The sequence below is a fragment of the Syzygium oleosum genome, unplaced genomic scaffold (assembly GCF_021117445.2).
Source record: "Syzygium oleosum isolate NSW1041296 unplaced genomic scaffold, Sole_v2.1 Sole_v2.03, whole genome shotgun sequence".
Classification (NCBI taxonomy): domain Eukaryota; kingdom Viridiplantae; phylum Streptophyta; class Magnoliopsida; order Myrtales; family Myrtaceae; genus Syzygium; species Syzygium oleosum.
Window position 1 is genome coordinate 1,395,493 of NW_026607487.1, and position 18,447 is coordinate 1,413,939.

The window sequence follows — 18,447 nt, forward strand, 5'->3', positions numbered from 1 at the left end:
CGACAAGGAGTAGATGCCATGTCAACAATATATAACGGTAATTAACCAAAAGAATTACATTGGCATTTAGCATAAAGGTTTATGACTACATTGACAAAATGGAAAAGTTTATGATTGAATTGGCGTTCGTAAAATAGGTTTAGAATTACATTAGTAAAATGGAAAAGTTTATGATTGAATTAACATCCTTACATTAAGTTTTCTACTACTTGGTAATTATTCCTCTTTAATGAGTTCCATGTATATACACAGAAAATAACAAATCGAGCACAAATAATCTATAGTTCCTATAAATGGAGACGAAAACGGAGTTAAAAACCAAAGGCTGTTGCTAGGAAATCATCTTGAATTTGTATTGTACGTCAATTCTGACAAAAACATGTTCTGATCCACCTTCTCACGAAGTGTCGCATGTGTTCACGTCTCGTTCATCTCATGTTTTCTCCAGGCCCTCACGACTTATTCCGCAAGAATTGCGTGCTTTCCCACATCGAAGCGAGCAATAATCGTATTTAATGTACGAAAGACGAATTGCTAAATCACGCTGTAACCAAAAGAGGAAGAAGGGTCCGTCCCAACTGAAGTCAGCCAATTCCTCATTATAAAACGCTAGAAACCCGCATTTTCACACGGCGTTTCGCCTGTTCTTTTGTCTGAATCATGCTGTACAACGAACTTGCCTGGATGCTGGAGCAAGATTGCCAGTTCACACCTTTCACCCACCATTATTATCCAATGATTTTATAATTGCAATCTGCACATTCTACTGAAAGCCTGTTGCTGATCGACCTTACCCTTTACCGACTTGGCCAAATCTTTCTCGCTAAGATAACGCAATGTGCAGAGAAGTCAAGAGGACCCAATCATACGTGCCATAAGATAAATCCGTCATTCAAACCAACCAGGTGCAAAGGGACAAAAGGAATTGCCACCAACTATCAATCAGAACTACCGGTTTCCATTTCACAAGATTCTAGTGGCCATGGAAAGCTTCTGAGATATTTCTGGATAAGCCCAGTTCTCAGGATCTGTAGATTCTGCTGTAGGAGGCCTAGAGGGTGCGTACAAAAAGGGTCGTCTTTGGAACACTCTTTTATTAGCTGAATGTGCTAAGAGACACAGGCTAAAACTCAGTCTCCAACTTGTTGGGTTTCTCCAAAATGGCCGTGTTGAGCGAGGCTCTGACACAGATCCTGATACCTGTTGCTGCCTTCATTGGCATTGGCTTTGCTCTGCTCCAGTGGCTGTTGGTCTCGAAGGTCAAGGTGTCGGCTGATTATGGCAAGAAAGATGGGTACAAGGACAAGCTGATTGAGGATGAAGAGGAGGGTCCCGAGGATGTCGATGCGTTCATCAAGTGCTCCGAGATCCAGAACGCCATTTCTGTCGGTAATGAGCTCTCTCTTTCTCTGTCTCTCTCTCAAAATAAATAATCTCCTGAAACTTTTGACTGTACATGAAATAGGAGACATGTCTTTAGTTGAAGAAATGATCAGATTATGGTGCTTCTGAAGTAGTGGGTCTTCCCTTTCAATGATTACATCATATACTTCTCTTGTTTTTTCCTTTTGTTTTTCTGGCCGTCAGCCATGCCCCTTGAGCTGCAATGAGTTTTTTAACTCCACTAAAACTAATAAAATTAATATGACAAAACTATTCTCAGTTTTCTTTTTTCATCCCAGATGGAGAATGATATCACTTGCTTTTGAAGGATATAAGACGCATTTCTTCGATCTTTTGACTTCCCGTGTCCATTCATCTGGTTTGTTCGTTTGCGTGATGAGGTTTTTACACTAGGAATCCACAATACAATATATTCATTGGACACCCAGTGGCTGTAAGGTAATCATTTGTGCAATCTGAATAATTGTGGCGGATCTCCTATTTGTTAAAAGTACATCTGATTCATAAAGAGTTAAGCTTCCACGAATAGGTGGGAGAAGTTGGGACAGAACGTTTGGTTTTGACTATGTTGCTCTCGTGATGGAGAGCAAAAGCTACAATACTAATGTCCGGTTGATTAGCGAGGATCACAAATCATTCATAAGAAGGACAAAAATGAAAAAAGAACAGAGCAATGTCTGAGATAAGCAACTGAATCCTCTCACCTATCCTAAAAGTAGTATGAAATGAAAGTAGGAAAACGATGATGTCTATTGACACAAGATCAAGAAATGTGTTTTTTTGGGGTCATACAGATTAATCTATACATGTATGTGGATTACTTCATAATTGCTAAGAATATACAAGTGATTATACTGGTGGTGTTGATCTGTTTACCACCATCCTATGGGAGACTTGTTTGTAGAATATAAAACATTTCTCCAATTCGTGCTATTATCTTGAAAGCATTTCATGTGTCAACCATTAAATACTTTCTACCCTAGATTCATGTCGCATGGATTCACCCAGTTGATTACTATTTATAATTCCAATATTTTGCTGACCTATAATTTCTGCTATATGATGTGTTTCACTCTATTCTAGGGGCGACTTCTTTCCTATTTACCCAGTACAAGTACCTCGGCGTCTTCATGGGCGCCTTTGCCGTCATCATTTTCCTCTTCCTTGGTTCAGTCAAGGGGTTCAGCACCCAGAGTGAGCCCTGCACTTACAATCCAGGAAGCCTCTGCAAACCGGCTCTGGCCAATGCAATGTTCAGCACCATCGCCTTTTTGCTTGGCGCGCTCACCTCCGTGCTCTCAGGTTTTCTTGGCATGAAGATTGCAACCTATGCGAATGCGAGAACCACATTAGAAGCAAGGAAAGGTGTTGGAAAGGCATTCATAACAGCTTTCCGCTCAGGCGCTGTGATGGGATTTCTTCTTGCTGCAAATGGTCTTTTGGTTCTTTATGTTTCCATTAATCTGTTTAAGCTGTACTATGGGGACGACTGGGAGGGGCTTTATGAATCGATTACGGGCTACGGTCTCGGGGGTTCTTCAATGGCACTTTTTGGAAGAGTTGGTGGTGGCATATACACGAAAGCAGCCGATGTTGGTGCCGACCTTGTTGGGAAAGTTGAAAAGAACATCCCCGAAGATGACCCAAGAAACCCAGCTGTAATCTACTTTCTCTTGCTACTTTAGATACCATTTAATGCTATGGACTGGTTAATCGATATGTAGGACTGTTTTTTCTTGACATCTTCATCTTATTAAGCCACAAGACGAATGGAACCTTTGCAGGTTATTGCTGATAATGTGGGTGACAATGTGGGGGACATTGCCGGGATGGGTTCCGATCTATTCGGTTCTTACGCAGAGTCATCTTGCGCTGCACTTTTCGTTGCCTCAATTTCATCCTTTGGGATAACCCATGACTACTCAGCCATGTCTTATCCTCTGATCATAAGCGCAATGGGCATTGTAATTTGCTTGATAACTACACTTTTTGCTACCGACCTTGCTGAGATTAGACATGTGAGTGAGATTGAGCCGTCGCTAAAGCGCCAACTTTTGATCTCGACCATTTTGATGACTGCTGGCATTGCCGTGGTCACCTTCTTCGCTTTACCATCTGAGTTTACTCTCTTCAACTTTGGTACCGAGAAGGCTGTAAAGAACTGGTATGCTTCCTTCTACCTGAAATACCATGACAAAAATTTGAATTCTTTGCCTTTCTTCTAAGTCAGTAGCGCTTACATGGTGATATGCATGCAGGCACCTGTTCTTCTGCGTGTCGATTGGCCTGTGGGCCGGGCTAGTCATCGGATATACCACCGAGTATTACACAAGCAATGCTTACAGGCAAGTTTCCTTAAATTAATACTAACCTGCTGGTTGCGAAAGCAATCTGATTCATTCGATACATGATCTGTAAATTGAGCAATGTATTAGAGTTTATCTATATTAACCAATTCCAAACTAGGTGAAAGAAATGGTCCAAAAAAGTTGCAACTGTTTACTTTCGACGGAGACTCATTTGTCGTGATCAAGAGAAACTGTGATGCTGCTTCAATTGCTTGAATATATCATGTTACCAAATGCAGGGTCCATTGAATTTATGAGAGCTTTTCTTGTATCCTACACATTTTTTACTAATATATTGACCATACCAATTCGTGCATGTTCAAGGCGGGAGTTTACTTCAATGCTAAATGGGCTGGTATCCTATGTTTTATGCAGTCCGGTGCAGGATGTAGCTGATTCTTGCAGGACCGGTGCTGCGACAAACGTGATATTTGGCTTAGCTCTTGGGTACAAATCTGTCATCATTCCCATATTTGCGATAGCCATCGCCATTTACATCAGCTTCAGTTTGGCTGCAATGTACGGAATTGCCGTCGCCGCATTGGGAATGCTCAGTACTATTGCCACCGGTCTCGCAATTGACGCCTATGGACCTATTAGCGACAATGCTGGCGGTATCGCGGAAATGGCCGGAATGAGCCACAAGATACGCGAGCGAACAGATGCTCTAGATGCTGCAGGAAACACCACGGCTGCTATTGGCAAGGTGAATATTAATCCGTGTGTGATATGAGCAAATTCTCCGGCACATAGCATGAGTAGTCTTGAATTTCTAGTGTTCCCATTGCCCTGTTCTTTTTCCTGTCCTAAGAAGAGTTTTCTGACATTGATTGCCTTTATTTAATAGGGCTTTGCGATTGGATCAGCTGCTCTTGTCTCTCTTGCGTTGTTCGGCGCCTTTGTAAGCAGAGCAGGCATCAAGACCGTGGATGTGCTCACACCAAAGGTCTTCATAGGGCTCATTGTGGGCGCCATGCTTCCATACTGGTTCTCTGCCATGACAATGAAGAGCGTTGGAAGTGCTGCTTTGAAAATGGTTGAAGAGGTCAGGCGCCAATTCAATACGATCCCAGGGCTCATGGAAGGAAGAGCAAAACCGGACTATGCCAACTGTGTCAAGATCTCTACCGACGCTTCGTTGAGAGAAATGATCCCTCCCGGCGCTTTGGTCATGCTCACCCCTCTCGTCGCCGGAACCTTATTCGGCGTGGAGACTCTAGCAGGAGTTCTCGCTGGTTCGCTTGTTTCGGGCGTGCAGGTACATATCGAATTCCAGTGTCTTAAACTGTGAATCATTTCATAGGACTTTGGTCCTCTTTAGTCTATATTTACATACGTGCATTGTTGGGTTGCCAAAATCTCACTATGCAATTGTTCTTGACATCATTTTTTTGAATGGTTTTCTTCATAGGTTGCTATTTCAGCTTCCAATACTGGTGGAGCATGGGACAATGCTAAGAAATACATAGAGGCAAGTTCTTGACTGTTTAGAATTCAATATCTTTTTTGCATAACATGTACATATAGAATACTTCGATTATTATGGATTCTATCAAAATCTCTTACCTTTACATGTTTCCGATTAATCGTTGCAGGCTGGGGCGTCTGAGCACGCGAAATCGCTTGGTCCCAAGGGCTCCGACCCGCACAAGGCTGCTGTCATCGGCGACACGATCGGCGACCCGCTCAAGGACACGTCGGGCCCGTCGCTCAACATACTGATCAAGCTCATGGCAGTCGAGTCGCTGGTGTTCGCTCCGTTCTTCGCAGCCCACGGCGGCTTGTTGTTCAAGCTGCTGTGAGTTGGTAGCATCACTTTGACTGTTTTTCAGGTTCATATATTTTTGGGATGGGAGTATATAATGAGCTAAAGCCACTACGCTGTAACTAGACAGATACAATCTGCAATTGACGCACCTGATTGATCATGAATAAGCAAGCCCATCATCCTTATATAAAAGAAGAACAAGAAGAAGAATAAGCGAGTCTATCACCATACATGTCTTGTCTCCGTTGATGGGAAGTTCATATGTCGTTTGTCTTGAAAGTCTGCATGTCCTTGTTTTACTTAATTTTGTCACCTGATTAGGCCACTTCAGTCCCCAACTCTGTAAGGAAAAAACAGGAACGAATCCCGCCTAGATGATCGTTACTTTTCTTTGGCATTCGTAATTTGTTCTCTTTAATAATAATTTACATGGTACATATCATTTTATAACTTCTACGCGATTCCCCTTTTTGTTATCGTAAGTTTGTGGGTCTTATGATTCGTAATATTTTTTTTTTTTTAGAAAATAGGGATCTGTCTAGATTACAGTAAATTTCTTTTCCTATGGTTAGTAATAAATTACCTAACGATCATAACTTTCCTTTGTCCTATGTAAGTGTCCTCACTAATAGGTGTTGATCTGTAAAATTTGTCTTTTCGCGACTTTTTCGTAGAGGACTTGATTTCCCATTGATGGTGCTAGAATCTCTTGGTTCTATGTTGTGTAACACTTCACAAAAATAATAATCCCGAGTTAAATTAGAATTTATTTGGGATATATGTGCACTAGAAATCTTAAAACTTATCACAAAAGCGCAATTGAGTACTAAAACTTTCAAAAAGTGCAAACAAGTTCTAAAACTTGTCACGAAAGTGCACTTGAGTCCTAAAACTTTCAAAAAGTGCAAATAAGTCCTAAAACTTATCACGAAAGTGTAAACAAGTCCTAAAACTTTCAAAAAGTACAATCAATGGAAGGACTTGATTGAATCAATTTGATAAGTTTTAGGACTTGTTTGCACTTTCGTGATAAATTTTAGGACTTGTTTACACTTTTTTAAAGTTTTAGGACTCAAGTGCATTTTCATGACAAGTTTTAAGACTTGTTTTCACTTTTTGAAAGTTTTAGGACTCAATTACACTTTCGTGATAAGTTTTAGGACTTTAAATGCACTTATCCCAATTTCTTTTATGTTACTGTTGGAAAAACATTTAAATGATCGTAAATTTCATTTACACCTTGTAACGTTTTTGCAAATTTAAAATTTTTTCCTTCCTCGTCATGACCGTTCGTAATCAAATGTAAGTTTGATCACATCTACGTTCGTAACTCTCCTTTAACGTCCATAAGTCCGACGAAACATCGATTTTGAGAAGCAAAAATGACGGACTACGTCTTCTCTATTTATCCAATGATCCACATTGAAGGCGTGACGGAATCGTGAAAACACTCGCGACACACCCGGGATGTCTTTTCCCTTGATACATTATTACGAATCAGCTAAAGTCATGATAAGCGCACTGAAAGTCACTCTATTCATTAAGCTAGAAACCAAACAGGAATAAATAATTAAGCGATAAGTGCACTGAAAGTCTTAAAACTTATCACGAAAGTGCAATTGATTCCTAAAACTTTCAGAAAGTGTAGTCAAGTCCTAAAATTTATCACGAAAGTGCAATCGAGTCCTAATACGTTCAAAAAGTGCAATTAACAGAATCACTTGACTTGTCAAATTAACGGAAGGATTTTTGAAAGTTTTATAACTCGACTGCACTTTCGTGACAAGTTTTAGGACCTCCGTCATACTTATCCCAATAATTGATATCCTTCACATCCTTCATATGAATCTTAGTCACAATACGTCATTCCTCGATTTCTCACGGAACAGTGACTATGTCGCAATAAACCATGTCAAACGCCTTGGACACTAGCTGAACCTCACCCAATGCCACCTTTGTTCTGTTTTCTTCTTCATACTAAAATTACAATTCTAACTTCCTCTTCTTTGCAGTTGCTATCGGTGAACTTCGACAACGAAGTGTGTTTAGAATGTGAAGGTTGTCTCACTGGAAAAGATGGAAAGGGTTTTGGTGGCATAGGAAAGAGCTCATGGCTTCCTCCAAGCGTTTCTATCACCTTAGAGATTGGCGGACGATCTGATGGAATGTTTTGAATGCACCACAATCTTATCTGAACCAATTTCCTTGTTATCTGTCCCTCTTCCGCGGTCGTTTTTCCAGGCAACTTTAGATCTTTACCTAACTCGAGACACTGCCGGGGCTGAGGATGGACGAGTGGAGCAGATCCGGCCAAGGCCTGAGTATCCACAGCGGGCATCAGCATTGCCCTTGCTGCCAATGCTTCAGAAAGGGTAGCTATTTGGCGTCCACTGCATTCAGATGGCGAGCATGTCGGCGAGAAGTCACCCCTGCTGCCACAGAAGTCGTTGAAGACGAAGAGGAAGAGGAAATGGAGAGAGTGATTGGACATTGTGCATCCTAGAGATGATTTAAACAGCATCTTGGACTCACATTAATATGCATACTGGCGCGTCAACGAGTAAGCATGATGCTAGAGATACGGAGACTCACGATTCGCGATTGCCATATTCAAACGTCTCGATCTCAATAAGAGTCTATTACACTGTTACATATATATTGACTCTCCATTTCTAAGTTCGTAGCCTCTGTAGTAACTCCATCGATGTTGCCTACCAACTAAAAGGCCTGTTCAGGAGGATTCAAGATGTACGGTGGACTTTCACTCAAAATCTGTCGGGAGAGATAGCCAGATTCAAACATATGCCTCAAATAACATTCAGCTCTAGCGGCAAGGGACAAAAAAAAGAAATAAGAAATAGCAAACAAATTGGCTTATTGGGAGGTGGAATTCATCTGCTAAATCTCATAGTATACAACTCTGCAGTTCTTTAATTTACGGTCGGTTGGCGTTGATGCCATTTACCATGTTTGGAAGGCCGTTTGGTCTGCAATGAAGACGTCATTAAGTTCATCAGTGTGTGCTAAATGATGACACTATCAGTCTTTCTAGAAAGAAGGGCATAAATAACTACTGCATCTGAAAAGTTAAAGCAGATTAGTACAGATTTGGAAATCTTGCCGATAGGTTGATCATGTGATGACCGCTGTTGGTACGCCATAGACTCCGTCTGAAGCCTGAACAATTTGATTGATATTTTGATTCTCAAGAAAATGAAAAGAGTTAAGTACCGAAGAACGCGAAAGCGTGGTGACTCGAACCTAGAGGCTAGGCATAAGCGAGAACGACCACCAGGATTTTCAGTTGAACAGTCCTTGGAGTTCAACAAAAATGTCGCTCATCTCATTGGTCATGTTATACATGCGTAGAATATCAATCTACATGATGGCGGAAGAGTAACATTGCTGGGAACCATTTCTGTGTGAAATATATGAGAGATGACAGTGATCTTCCAAGTTCCAAGTGTGCTTACAAACAGCCTTCAGAGAGTATCTGATCTACTAAGTTGAAATTCTTATATCATTCTTGCTAATTGCTATGATTGTCAAAGTGAAATCCGCCTAACTGTTCTCTCCACTTTCATTGTAACTCTTAAGAAAAACATATTCAATCTAAAGAAAGGCATGACAATTACCTCGATAAGTTCTGCCCTGCATTACCAGGTGTTACTGCTTTCCTCTAAATTGTCTAGTATTCTCTCCTCGAGGCTCCCAATGGAATTCGATGTCGTCATTTCCCAATGTTGTGATGGCGGTTGTGTTGGAGGATACAACATGGGCTTTGGCGGAATTTGCAGTGATTCAAAACTTCCTTCCAACATTTCTATCACCTTCACAATTGGAGGTCGATCAGATGGACTGGTTTGAATGCACCACAAACTCACAACAATCATCTTCCTCGCTAGCACTTCCTCTTCCTCTGTCACATTCATTGGCAATTTAAGATCTTTGCCAGGCTCTAAGTTCCTATAAATCCATTCTGGAAAGTACATTTCACTGCTGTTGGAAACTTTCATGTCAGAATCTCTGAAGCCGACCATTTGAAGGACCAACATTCCATAACTATAAATGTCGGACTTGTGAGAGACTCTCCCCAAGTTTCGGAAAACAACTTCTGGTGCAATAAACCCGACAGTTCCTCTCATGCCAAGAGTTGATACAGCACTCTCTTGCCCGTGACAAAGCTTAGCAAGGCCGAAATCTGAAATCTTTGGAATAAAATTTCGATCGAGCAAGATGTTCTGAGGTTTTATATCGAAGTGCAAGATTCTGGTATTGCAGCCTCGGTGCAGATACTCAAGCCCTCGAGCAATGCCGATTGCAATTTGATGTAGTATCTTCCATTCCAAGGAACTACTCATATTTAAAGCTCTTCCAGAATAAATGAACTGATCCAACGAGCCATTAGGCATGTACTCCAATATTAGAGCTCTTTTCTTCCCTTCGTAACAAAAACCTAAAAGAGTGATAACATTAACGTGAGAAGTTCGGCAAATGCTCACCACTTCATTGATGAATTCTTCTGGGCTACTTTTCGACTCTGTTAGAATTTTCACTGCCACAAGACAATCATCCCGGATCTTCCCTTTATACACCACACCATATCCTCCTTGACCAAGTTTCTCTGAAAACGAGTTTGTCATTTTCTTCACATCGATATATCGGTATCTCCTTGGAACAAGAGAGCCATGGATTCTCATCAATTTCTCAACATCTCGATCTTTCTCGTTCTTGAAGAGTGGAACCTTCAACGAGAAGGCTCCATTTTTAATCTTGCGGATGAGAATGCTACCAATCAAACTACCGACAACTGCAGATGCTATTGCAAGAATAATAATTCCTGGTGCCACCGGAGTATCCCCCTCCGTGAAATCTAAAATTGTAAATTGGTCAAATTAGTGTAAAAAAGAGATGATAAGATAAAATTATTCCCAGACGTGTTTCTCTTGCGGCCCAATCTGGCCTCTCCTTCCCTCTCACCCAGCCCAGCCAATCTAAGCCTCTCTCTCGCGCTCATGAAGACGGAAACAGAGAAGACAAGAACGAAGGAGAAGAAAGCCGGACGCGACAAGAAGCAGACGAGGACAAGAGAAAGAGAATACAAAGGGGAATAAATGGCTGGCAAGCGGAGAAGCGTCGCTCGAAAAGGACAGAGGGGGCGTCGCTAGAAGAGGTCCCGACTGAGAGAGCGACTGAAAGAGAGAGCTTGACGACTGAGAGGGTGGAGCTCGCGATAGGAACGGAGGGGGCAGAGAGTGAGAGCGAAAAAGACAAACGGGCATTTAAAAAAGAAGTGGCCCGCGAATCTGCACGAATGAAGCACAACAAACTAACTTCCTTTTCTGACCCAAAAGAAAAACAAAAACTTCCTTTAGCATATTTATAATTGTTTGAGCTGGTTTAACAGGGAAAGAAGGAACAGAGAAAAGAGAGAACAAGGAATTGGGAAAACAGAAAAGAGAAGCGAAACGCACGAGAGAGGCACAGGGTTTCGGTTCAAGCTTGTCGAAGGCATTTCGTAGCATCTGGCATGAATTCGAAGCATCAATTCATATACTTGAATAAATTTTCTTGATTAAGCTGTAATTTCATATCAGTTTGGATTTTAGATTACCGGGTTGATTCTAGAAGTTGTTGAGCTATGACATCATGTTGTAAAGAGACTTTTGGGTTACGTGGAGTTGTGAGATTTTACATAAGTCGATTTGGGGTTATGTGTCCACGCCGGCGTCATTCGTCTGCCAATTGTCCTATTCCGGCCAAAATCGGTCGGAAGACTATATTAGCAAATCATTAAAAGGTTTAGGATCAAATTATCATAATTGAAAGGTGTAAGGTTGAATTGGCTCCATACAATAGATTTAGAATTTTTTTGGTAATTTTCCCTTTGCACTGCTGGAACCACATTCGAACTACTATGTTTGGTGCCGGTTTTCCTCTTCTCTTGCTATCTTTTGGCTTGGAGGCAAATTCAACTTCTAAGTACGTCGAGTTAGCTTTTCAATAACTCTGGACCCATTTGAAACAGGCATCCAAAGAGTTCAAACTAATAGCTTTAAATTCGATGTGCAAACTGCCGCTCTACAACGGACAACAGCAAGTGTTCTACTTTAGGTGAGATTTTCATTGGCATGTCGGGGTTGTTTTATTATTGAATAAGCTTATTTTAGTCGAGTCTTAATTAAGGTAATTATCTACTTAATTTTGATATCCATTTCTCACTTAATTGATAGGATTTCGAGCTTTCAACTCAAGGTTGTTTTCGTTGTTTGGTTTTGCATTTTTAGACGAGTGGTGTTTATCTTTTCTATAATTTGAAACCTTTTCCAAATCATAAATTATAGATATGTTATAAGTTATGACAGGCATCGCATAGTATGATACTTATAAAAAAACAAAGGGTTAATACCACGAAAAACCCTAAAATGGTACACTTGTGACACATTTACCCCAAACTATTTTTTTTACCATAAAAAACCCCAAACTGGTACACCTGTGACAATTTTACCCTGAATATACCACAAAAAACCCCAAACTGGTACACATGTGACAATTTTATTCCGAACTAATTTTTAATATTATTTTTTTGAATTTTTTCTTTTTTCTTTTCTTTTTTTTTCCTTCACCTTCAGCTTCTGGCCGATCGCCGATCCGGCGACCGGCCAGAGGCGAGCCGGCGAGGGCCGCCCTTGCCGGCGTTAGGCGGCCCTCGCCCAGGCACGGGCGAGGGTCGCCCTCGCCGGTATCGGCGAGGGCGAGGCGGCCCTTGCCCGACGCAGGCAAGCCTCGCCCCGACGCCGGCGAGGGCGGCCCTTGCCGACGCGGGGCGAGGGTCGCCCTCGCCCGATCCGGCGAGGGCGACCCTCGCCCGATCTGCGAGGGTCGCCCTCCACGGATCACGCCCTCGCCCGAGTCGAGCGAGAGCCGCCCTCGCTCGAGTCGGGCGAGGGCGGCCTCGCCAAATCCGGCGAGGGTCGCCCTCGCCCGAGTCGGGTGAGGGTCGCCCTTGCCCCGGGTAGGCGAAAGACGGCCCTCGCCGACGCCGGCGAGGGCGGCCCTCGCCCGGGGCGCCGGCGAGGGCGGCCCTCGCCCGACGCCGGCGAGGGCGGCCTCACCCTCGCCCGATACCGGCGAGGGTCGCCCTCGCCGGATGCGGCGAGGACGGCCCTCGCCCGACGCCGGCGAGGGCGGCCCTCGCCCTCGCCCGATACCGGCGAGGGTCGCCCTCGCCGGATCTGGCGAGGACGGCCCTCGCCCGACGCCGGCGAAAATTGTCACATATGTACCAGTTTGGGGTTTTTTGTGGTAAGTTCAGGGTAAAATTGTCACAGGTGTACCAGTTTGGGGTTTTTGGTGGTCAAAAAAATAGTTCAGGATAAAATTGTCACAGGTGTACCAGTTTGGGGTTTTTTATGGTCAAAAAAATAGTTTGGGGTAAATGTGTCACAAGTGTACCAGTTTAGGGTTTTTCGTGGTATTAACCCAAAAACAAAATGTGGTTTTAGAGCATATTTGTTGCGTAAAACTATATCAGGGATTTACTACTCTTTTAGTTATTTGAAATGGCATAGTAAAGTATACCTGCAATAATTTGGCAGTTGATAATTCAGGAAATGGTTTGAGAAGTGCTATATGAAATGTTTTCTTCTTGATATGAGGAATTTGTGAAAGTTATATCCATTGATTTGTGAACCCGATTTATGAAATGAATTCTAAAATGGTTATGTGACTAGTTAGAGGATTGTATTGATAGTTTAATACTCTTGTCACTATCATTTGTACCCATTGAAGGGTTGTGAGCATGCACAATGTTCTCAAAAAGCCCTATTTGGGCCGAGCCACTACTTCTTGAGAAAATCCCGTATGATGCTTTGAAGATGACAAAATAATCAAAAGCTACTAACGTGTGCATTTCATTATGTAGAACAATTTGTAGATGTACATGCCGATATGCAAATGGAGTCTGAAACAGATGTCTAAAGGCATGGTAATGCTCTGCTTTTATAGAAGGAGAATAAGATACTGGAGGGAAAATGTTTCTTAAGTTTAGAAGAACCTTTGTAGAAAGTGAACAAGCTGTGGATCAATAACCTTTGTAGAAAATGTGTCTAAGGTGATTGTTTACGTATGGAGTTTCCACTTTCCTCTTTTTTACTGTTTCTGTTTTTCCTTCTTTACCGCAACAAGAAGTCGTTAATGGAGGTTTCATGTGACGGATTGTCTTATGTTATTGGTGATTCGGTTCTGTTGTTTTCGTGCCTTGTGAGTGTGTTGAATAGTTCTTCATTTCTTGAATCTTTGTTATGCATGGTGAATCACAGAGAAGAAGAATATTTGGAGGTTTCGATTGGGAGGACTGGAAAATTGGTGATCGATCATCAAGTCCTGTGAATTAATAGAAACTTAATCATCCCCCCTTCTGATCATCATCAAGTCTCGTGAATTAAGCTAGACTCCTCGCTTTGCCTTCTTGGAAAAAGGGAAAGGAAAAAGGAAAAGATATACATGACACGGAACGACAAATGGAGGGAGGAAGAGAGAGATGACACGTGGAATTGACGCGTCTACATTCAACGGCAGCAATGGATGGGGGAGTTAAAGGGTACAGAGGCAAGGTCAGTAATTTTTTATGAGGCAAAAAAAAAATGAGCCGGAATTGGAATATTGTGCTTTTTTAAGGGAATTGGGCTTATTTTAATAACAAGCATATGTTAGTTGTGCTTATGAGCCTTCGTCATTTGGATGGGAAAACGGCCGTGTCATTTCTTCTATGTTTGTAGTATTGAGACGTTACATTTATTGGTATTTAAGCTTTGAGTTATGATATCTCTTTGGATGCAAATTTTGTGGACGTTGTGAGATTATGTGTCAATTTTTAATACGTAAATCTTTTGGTAAGTCCTAAGGTGTGGTTTTCACTCTGTTTACTAACCACGCATTCCTAACAAATAAAAGGCAAACATTCAATATGGTGCGGTTAGCCAGATTTAACATCAGAATGGGCATGAGGACCTAACGAATTGTATGGCTCAAAACTGACCAAGCCCATGAAGTTGTCTGTAGAATGATTAATGGGATTAGCATGGAACATTTTTTTCCATTGTTGGCAAGTTTGACTTCACCACAGGAAACCGAAGTTACTTGAGCCTACTTTAAAACTTATGTATGGTGAGACTCGGGATTCATTTGTTTGAAGGAAAAAAAATTTTGACTATTGTTTTTCGTCTTTCCAATGTTTGGATGACAAATAATCAATCTATAGAAGACGACATTTTCCATGGACTGAAAACAACATGCTTAGATGAAGGGACGACAATTTTCCCTTCTAGTAAGAAGGAAATCACTTTCCCTAAATCACAAAATAAATGAAAACTAACCATTTTCCTTTAAAATGATTTCCATAGAAAATATTTTTCTCTATTATGAAATTTCAGTGAAACAAACACACCATCAAGCTTGTTTTCTTTTCCTTCAAAGAGGAAAAAGTAGAATGATCCAAGGAATTATATTATAATTAACCCGGGCTCAAGCTAATACTCATGAGGAAGAACAAGCAAACAAAAGATTAGGTGTGTGGTGGCTGACTATACTTGCAAGTTCCAACCAAAGCCAAAACAACCCTACTAAAGCTTATCTTGGAATTTTTATCAACTATGAATAAGGGCTTGGAAACATTTAAACTCTGAACCTCCTGCTTTGATACCATGAAAGATTTTGTAGGACCACTGTCATCTATTCTAAAACCTTAAGTTGTTAGACAAAAATATGATTAAATATTTAAATATTCTAAAAGGCTTGACCAATAAATGGATCAGAAAAGAATACTTTTAGCCTAACTGAAGTGGGTAAAATATCATTATCTTGAGTGCTAGCCTTTCAACATAAGCCAAAAGCATCCCATATCCTAAGTTCATGGATTCGGGATTTGTATATGAGTAATATTATTATGGATTTTGTTAAACACCCGATTAAAGAAAACTTATCATTTCTAGTCTTATGTATAATCTGTGCATTGGAAACTTCCTTATTAAGTATGGTTAAAGAGTGCCCCAAAAGCACTATTAACAAGACCCTGTTTGTTGTTACATCAACACCATCATCATCATCATCGGTGATTCGGATAGTGTGTAACAACAAATGAATTGTGTTGTAACGTTGTCGAACCCAAACAATTTTGTTTGGCGTTCTGACCAAAATCGGAACAAAAAAAAGTAGGTTTTTGTTTACGGATGAGAAATGAAAACCATTTCTAAAAGAACTTGTCTTCTCTCTGCAAAACACATCTCTTCCTAAATTTGGCCTCGGTCGACACGGTGGTCGGTGCTGAACGGTTGGTCAGGTTCATTTCGATGGGAAAATTAAAAAATTCTAAAAAATATTAGAAAAATCATTAAAAATATTAGAAAAATCAGAAAAATAAAAAAATTCATAAAAAATTAAAAAATTCCAAAAATTCCTAAAAATTTCAAAAAAAATTTCAGAAAATCCATAAAAATTTCCGGAAAATAAAAAAAAGTTAGATTTTGGGAAAATAGGAAATTTGGTGAATTTTTTCAAAAAAAATCAAAAATTTCAAAACTTCACGAGAATGGTTTAGAATACTGACCACCACTTTAAGTGAAATTTAAATTTTTGAGGTGCCCAAATGATATTTTTGAAAACTCCTTAGTTTAGGGATTTAAAAGGGGTTTTAACCCTAAAAACCCTAAAAGGGGTTTAACCCTCAAAATGGGTCTTTACCCCTAAAAAACCCTAAAACCCTAAAAAACAACACAATTCTTTGAATGAATAAGCCTTTAGGGCTTTACTAGGGTTTGGGTGTTTTGATTGATTTTCATTCTAGAGACCATTTCTAAAAAATGGATTTACATTACGAAATATAAATTTGTGTTATTATCAAACAGGTTTATGTTCCAGGAAATAGAAATTTTATCTTTGTTATCAAACGGATTTTTGCTCCGAAATATAAATTTTTGTCGTTATCAAACGGGTTTCTTTCCTCAAAACTCATCCTGGGAACAAAATAGAAAAATCTATTTTTGTTACAAAAATTATTCGGCAGAATGGTTATCATCTTGCGCCATAGTGTATAACAAGAAATGAATTGGTGCATCCCCAAGTGGAGCTCATAGCAATTTCTAGAAGACAGTTTTTTTAAAGTTTTTCCAAGTGCATGTCCTTGCCACAACTTGCGAAGAGGGAAATTTATGAAGAGATGTTTCACTAATTTTTTATGGGTGGCCTTTGTTGACCAATCTTTCCGGATCGTGAAAAACCAACTTAAGAATATCATGTATACCAATTTGGTCAATAGCCCCGCTGGCTATCCTTGACTGCCGAAAAGCGACTCTTGAAGCCTTGCAAAGTAAGAGATCAGGGGGACAGAACGAAGAAGGAAGAGAAAAGTTCAGAAAACTACGAGGTTCGGAGATCCAAAATCATCTAATAATTCTTCGGACACTGCTGGATTTGATCTTGTAAAACGAGTAAAAGGCAATACTTTCTCGAGTAGAGTTTGGTTGGGGTGAGCACAGAGCAAAGAATTTTTTAGCAGACATGGACCATCCCAACTTCATAGGCACAACAACAACATACTAGTCGTCGAGACGAACTGGCTCATCCTAACGTCTTAAGCCGAATCAAATAGCGATAGGACTAGATGTTATCTATGATTTTCATGCTCTTCGTGATAATTCAATCCCGGCCCAAGCCATTGGTTAAGACTAAGACATCATAGGAATGTTCAAAGTAAGTCTAAAATAAATTTACATACTTGGGCATGTGGAAGAGTCGGACGTATATTAGCAAATGAAATCGCCCGAACTCGTTTGCCGTCCGCACTCCCCACCTGAAGCGAGGCAGCCGTTGCATTTAGCGTCCGCCGTCCACTGCAGCCCGAAGCCCTGACCGATGGCTGACACTACAGTCGTGCTGGTCTGGTTTGACTCTATCTCCTGAATGGCCGACTGGTTCACATCCAGCACCACGCTCACATCGCACCCTCCAAAGTAATTTATAATGGATGTAAGATTAGCGCCGGTATAACTCGTGATATCGCTAACTTTCTTTGTCAGGAAGTTACCGATTACGTTGGTGTCATTGATGGTGCAGTTAAACTGGCTGTCGACGATCAGTGACGTTATCTGACTTGGGCTTGCCTGACACCTGTAGTATAGAGTCAGGTTACCGACCATGGTGTCCGAGGTGTAAGAGAAAGGGCTGGTGATTTCCTGGGTGGTATTGATCAAATAGGTTGGGCAGATATTATTCCAGTAATCCGTTCGGGCAACAGTCATAGTCTGTGAGGTGTCATCAACCTGAAGGACCCGATAGGCCTGGTTCGATATGGTGATCAGCGCAGTCGTGCCGTCCTGACAAGTCAGCTCGAAATCGGGCAGGCCGCAGTAGGAGGCGCGGTTCAACCCCTAGAAGGGGTAACTGACATTTTGCAGGTTGCCGCATTGGATGGTGGAGCTGTAGTTCAAGTCGCTTGTGTTGTCCCCACCGCTCGCTGTCGAAGCTTGGATCTGGATCAAGGTGGTTGCGATGACGTAGCATAGGCAAAGATCCCAAAAGGGATGGCGATGGCGAAGGTGATGCATCATCATTTGGAGGAAATTTTCTGGTGAGATGCAGAGGAAAGGAGAGAAGTGAGGTTGGGTATATGGGGATGTGAAAATAGGGGATGAGGAAGGTGGAATGAAATGGTCTTCTGTGCCTATTCGTCATAAAGAGTTTCAGGAACTTACAATGTATGATTTATCAAAGATCCTAGGAAGTAGAAGGTAGGAAACCGATGGTGCCTTTTTAAATTCAAAAAATGTCAGGCTCAGGGCTGATCCCTGGTCTCGTGGCAGGGCAGGAAAGTGACTATGTGGGGGAGATTGTGTCACACAAGTGGCTCATTATATATTAGCGAGAGTTGAC

The 18,447-nt window shown here is 41.3% G+C and overlaps 2 protein-coding genes and 1 pseudogene across 2 annotated transcripts; 1 reads left to right on the forward strand and 2 right to left on the reverse strand.

Annotated features, from left to right (window-relative positions):
* The first annotated feature begins 600 nt into the window (after window positions 1–600).
* Window positions 601–5,750, forward strand: LOC115693688 (pyrophosphate-energized vacuolar membrane proton pump-like). Its single transcript, XM_030620736.2, has 8 exons — window positions 601–1,389; window positions 2,488–3,062; window positions 3,189–3,568; window positions 3,663–3,749; window positions 4,128–4,458; window positions 4,600–5,010; window positions 5,164–5,223; window positions 5,348–5,750. Exons 1-8 carry the CDS (start codon window positions 1,161–1,163, stop codon window positions 5,552–5,554), a joined length of 2,280 nt encoding a protein of 759 aa, XP_030476596.2. The 5' UTR covers window positions 601–1,160; the 3' UTR covers window positions 5,555–5,750.
* Window positions 5,751–8,828: 3,078 nt separating this feature from the next.
* LOC115693680 (PR5-like receptor kinase) lies at window positions 8,829–17,318 on the reverse strand (the record flags this gene model as incomplete). Its single annotated transcript, XM_056309243.1, has 2 exons — window positions 8,829–10,393; window positions 17,294–17,318. Coding segments are annotated over 2 exons (1,242 nt in total), but the record flags the coding sequence as incomplete, so codon positions are not given.
* Window positions 17,319–17,321: 3 nt separating this feature from the next.
* LOC130137733 (LEAF RUST 10 DISEASE-RESISTANCE LOCUS RECEPTOR-LIKE PROTEIN KINASE-like 2.7) lies at window positions 17,322–18,447 on the reverse strand (annotated as a pseudogene).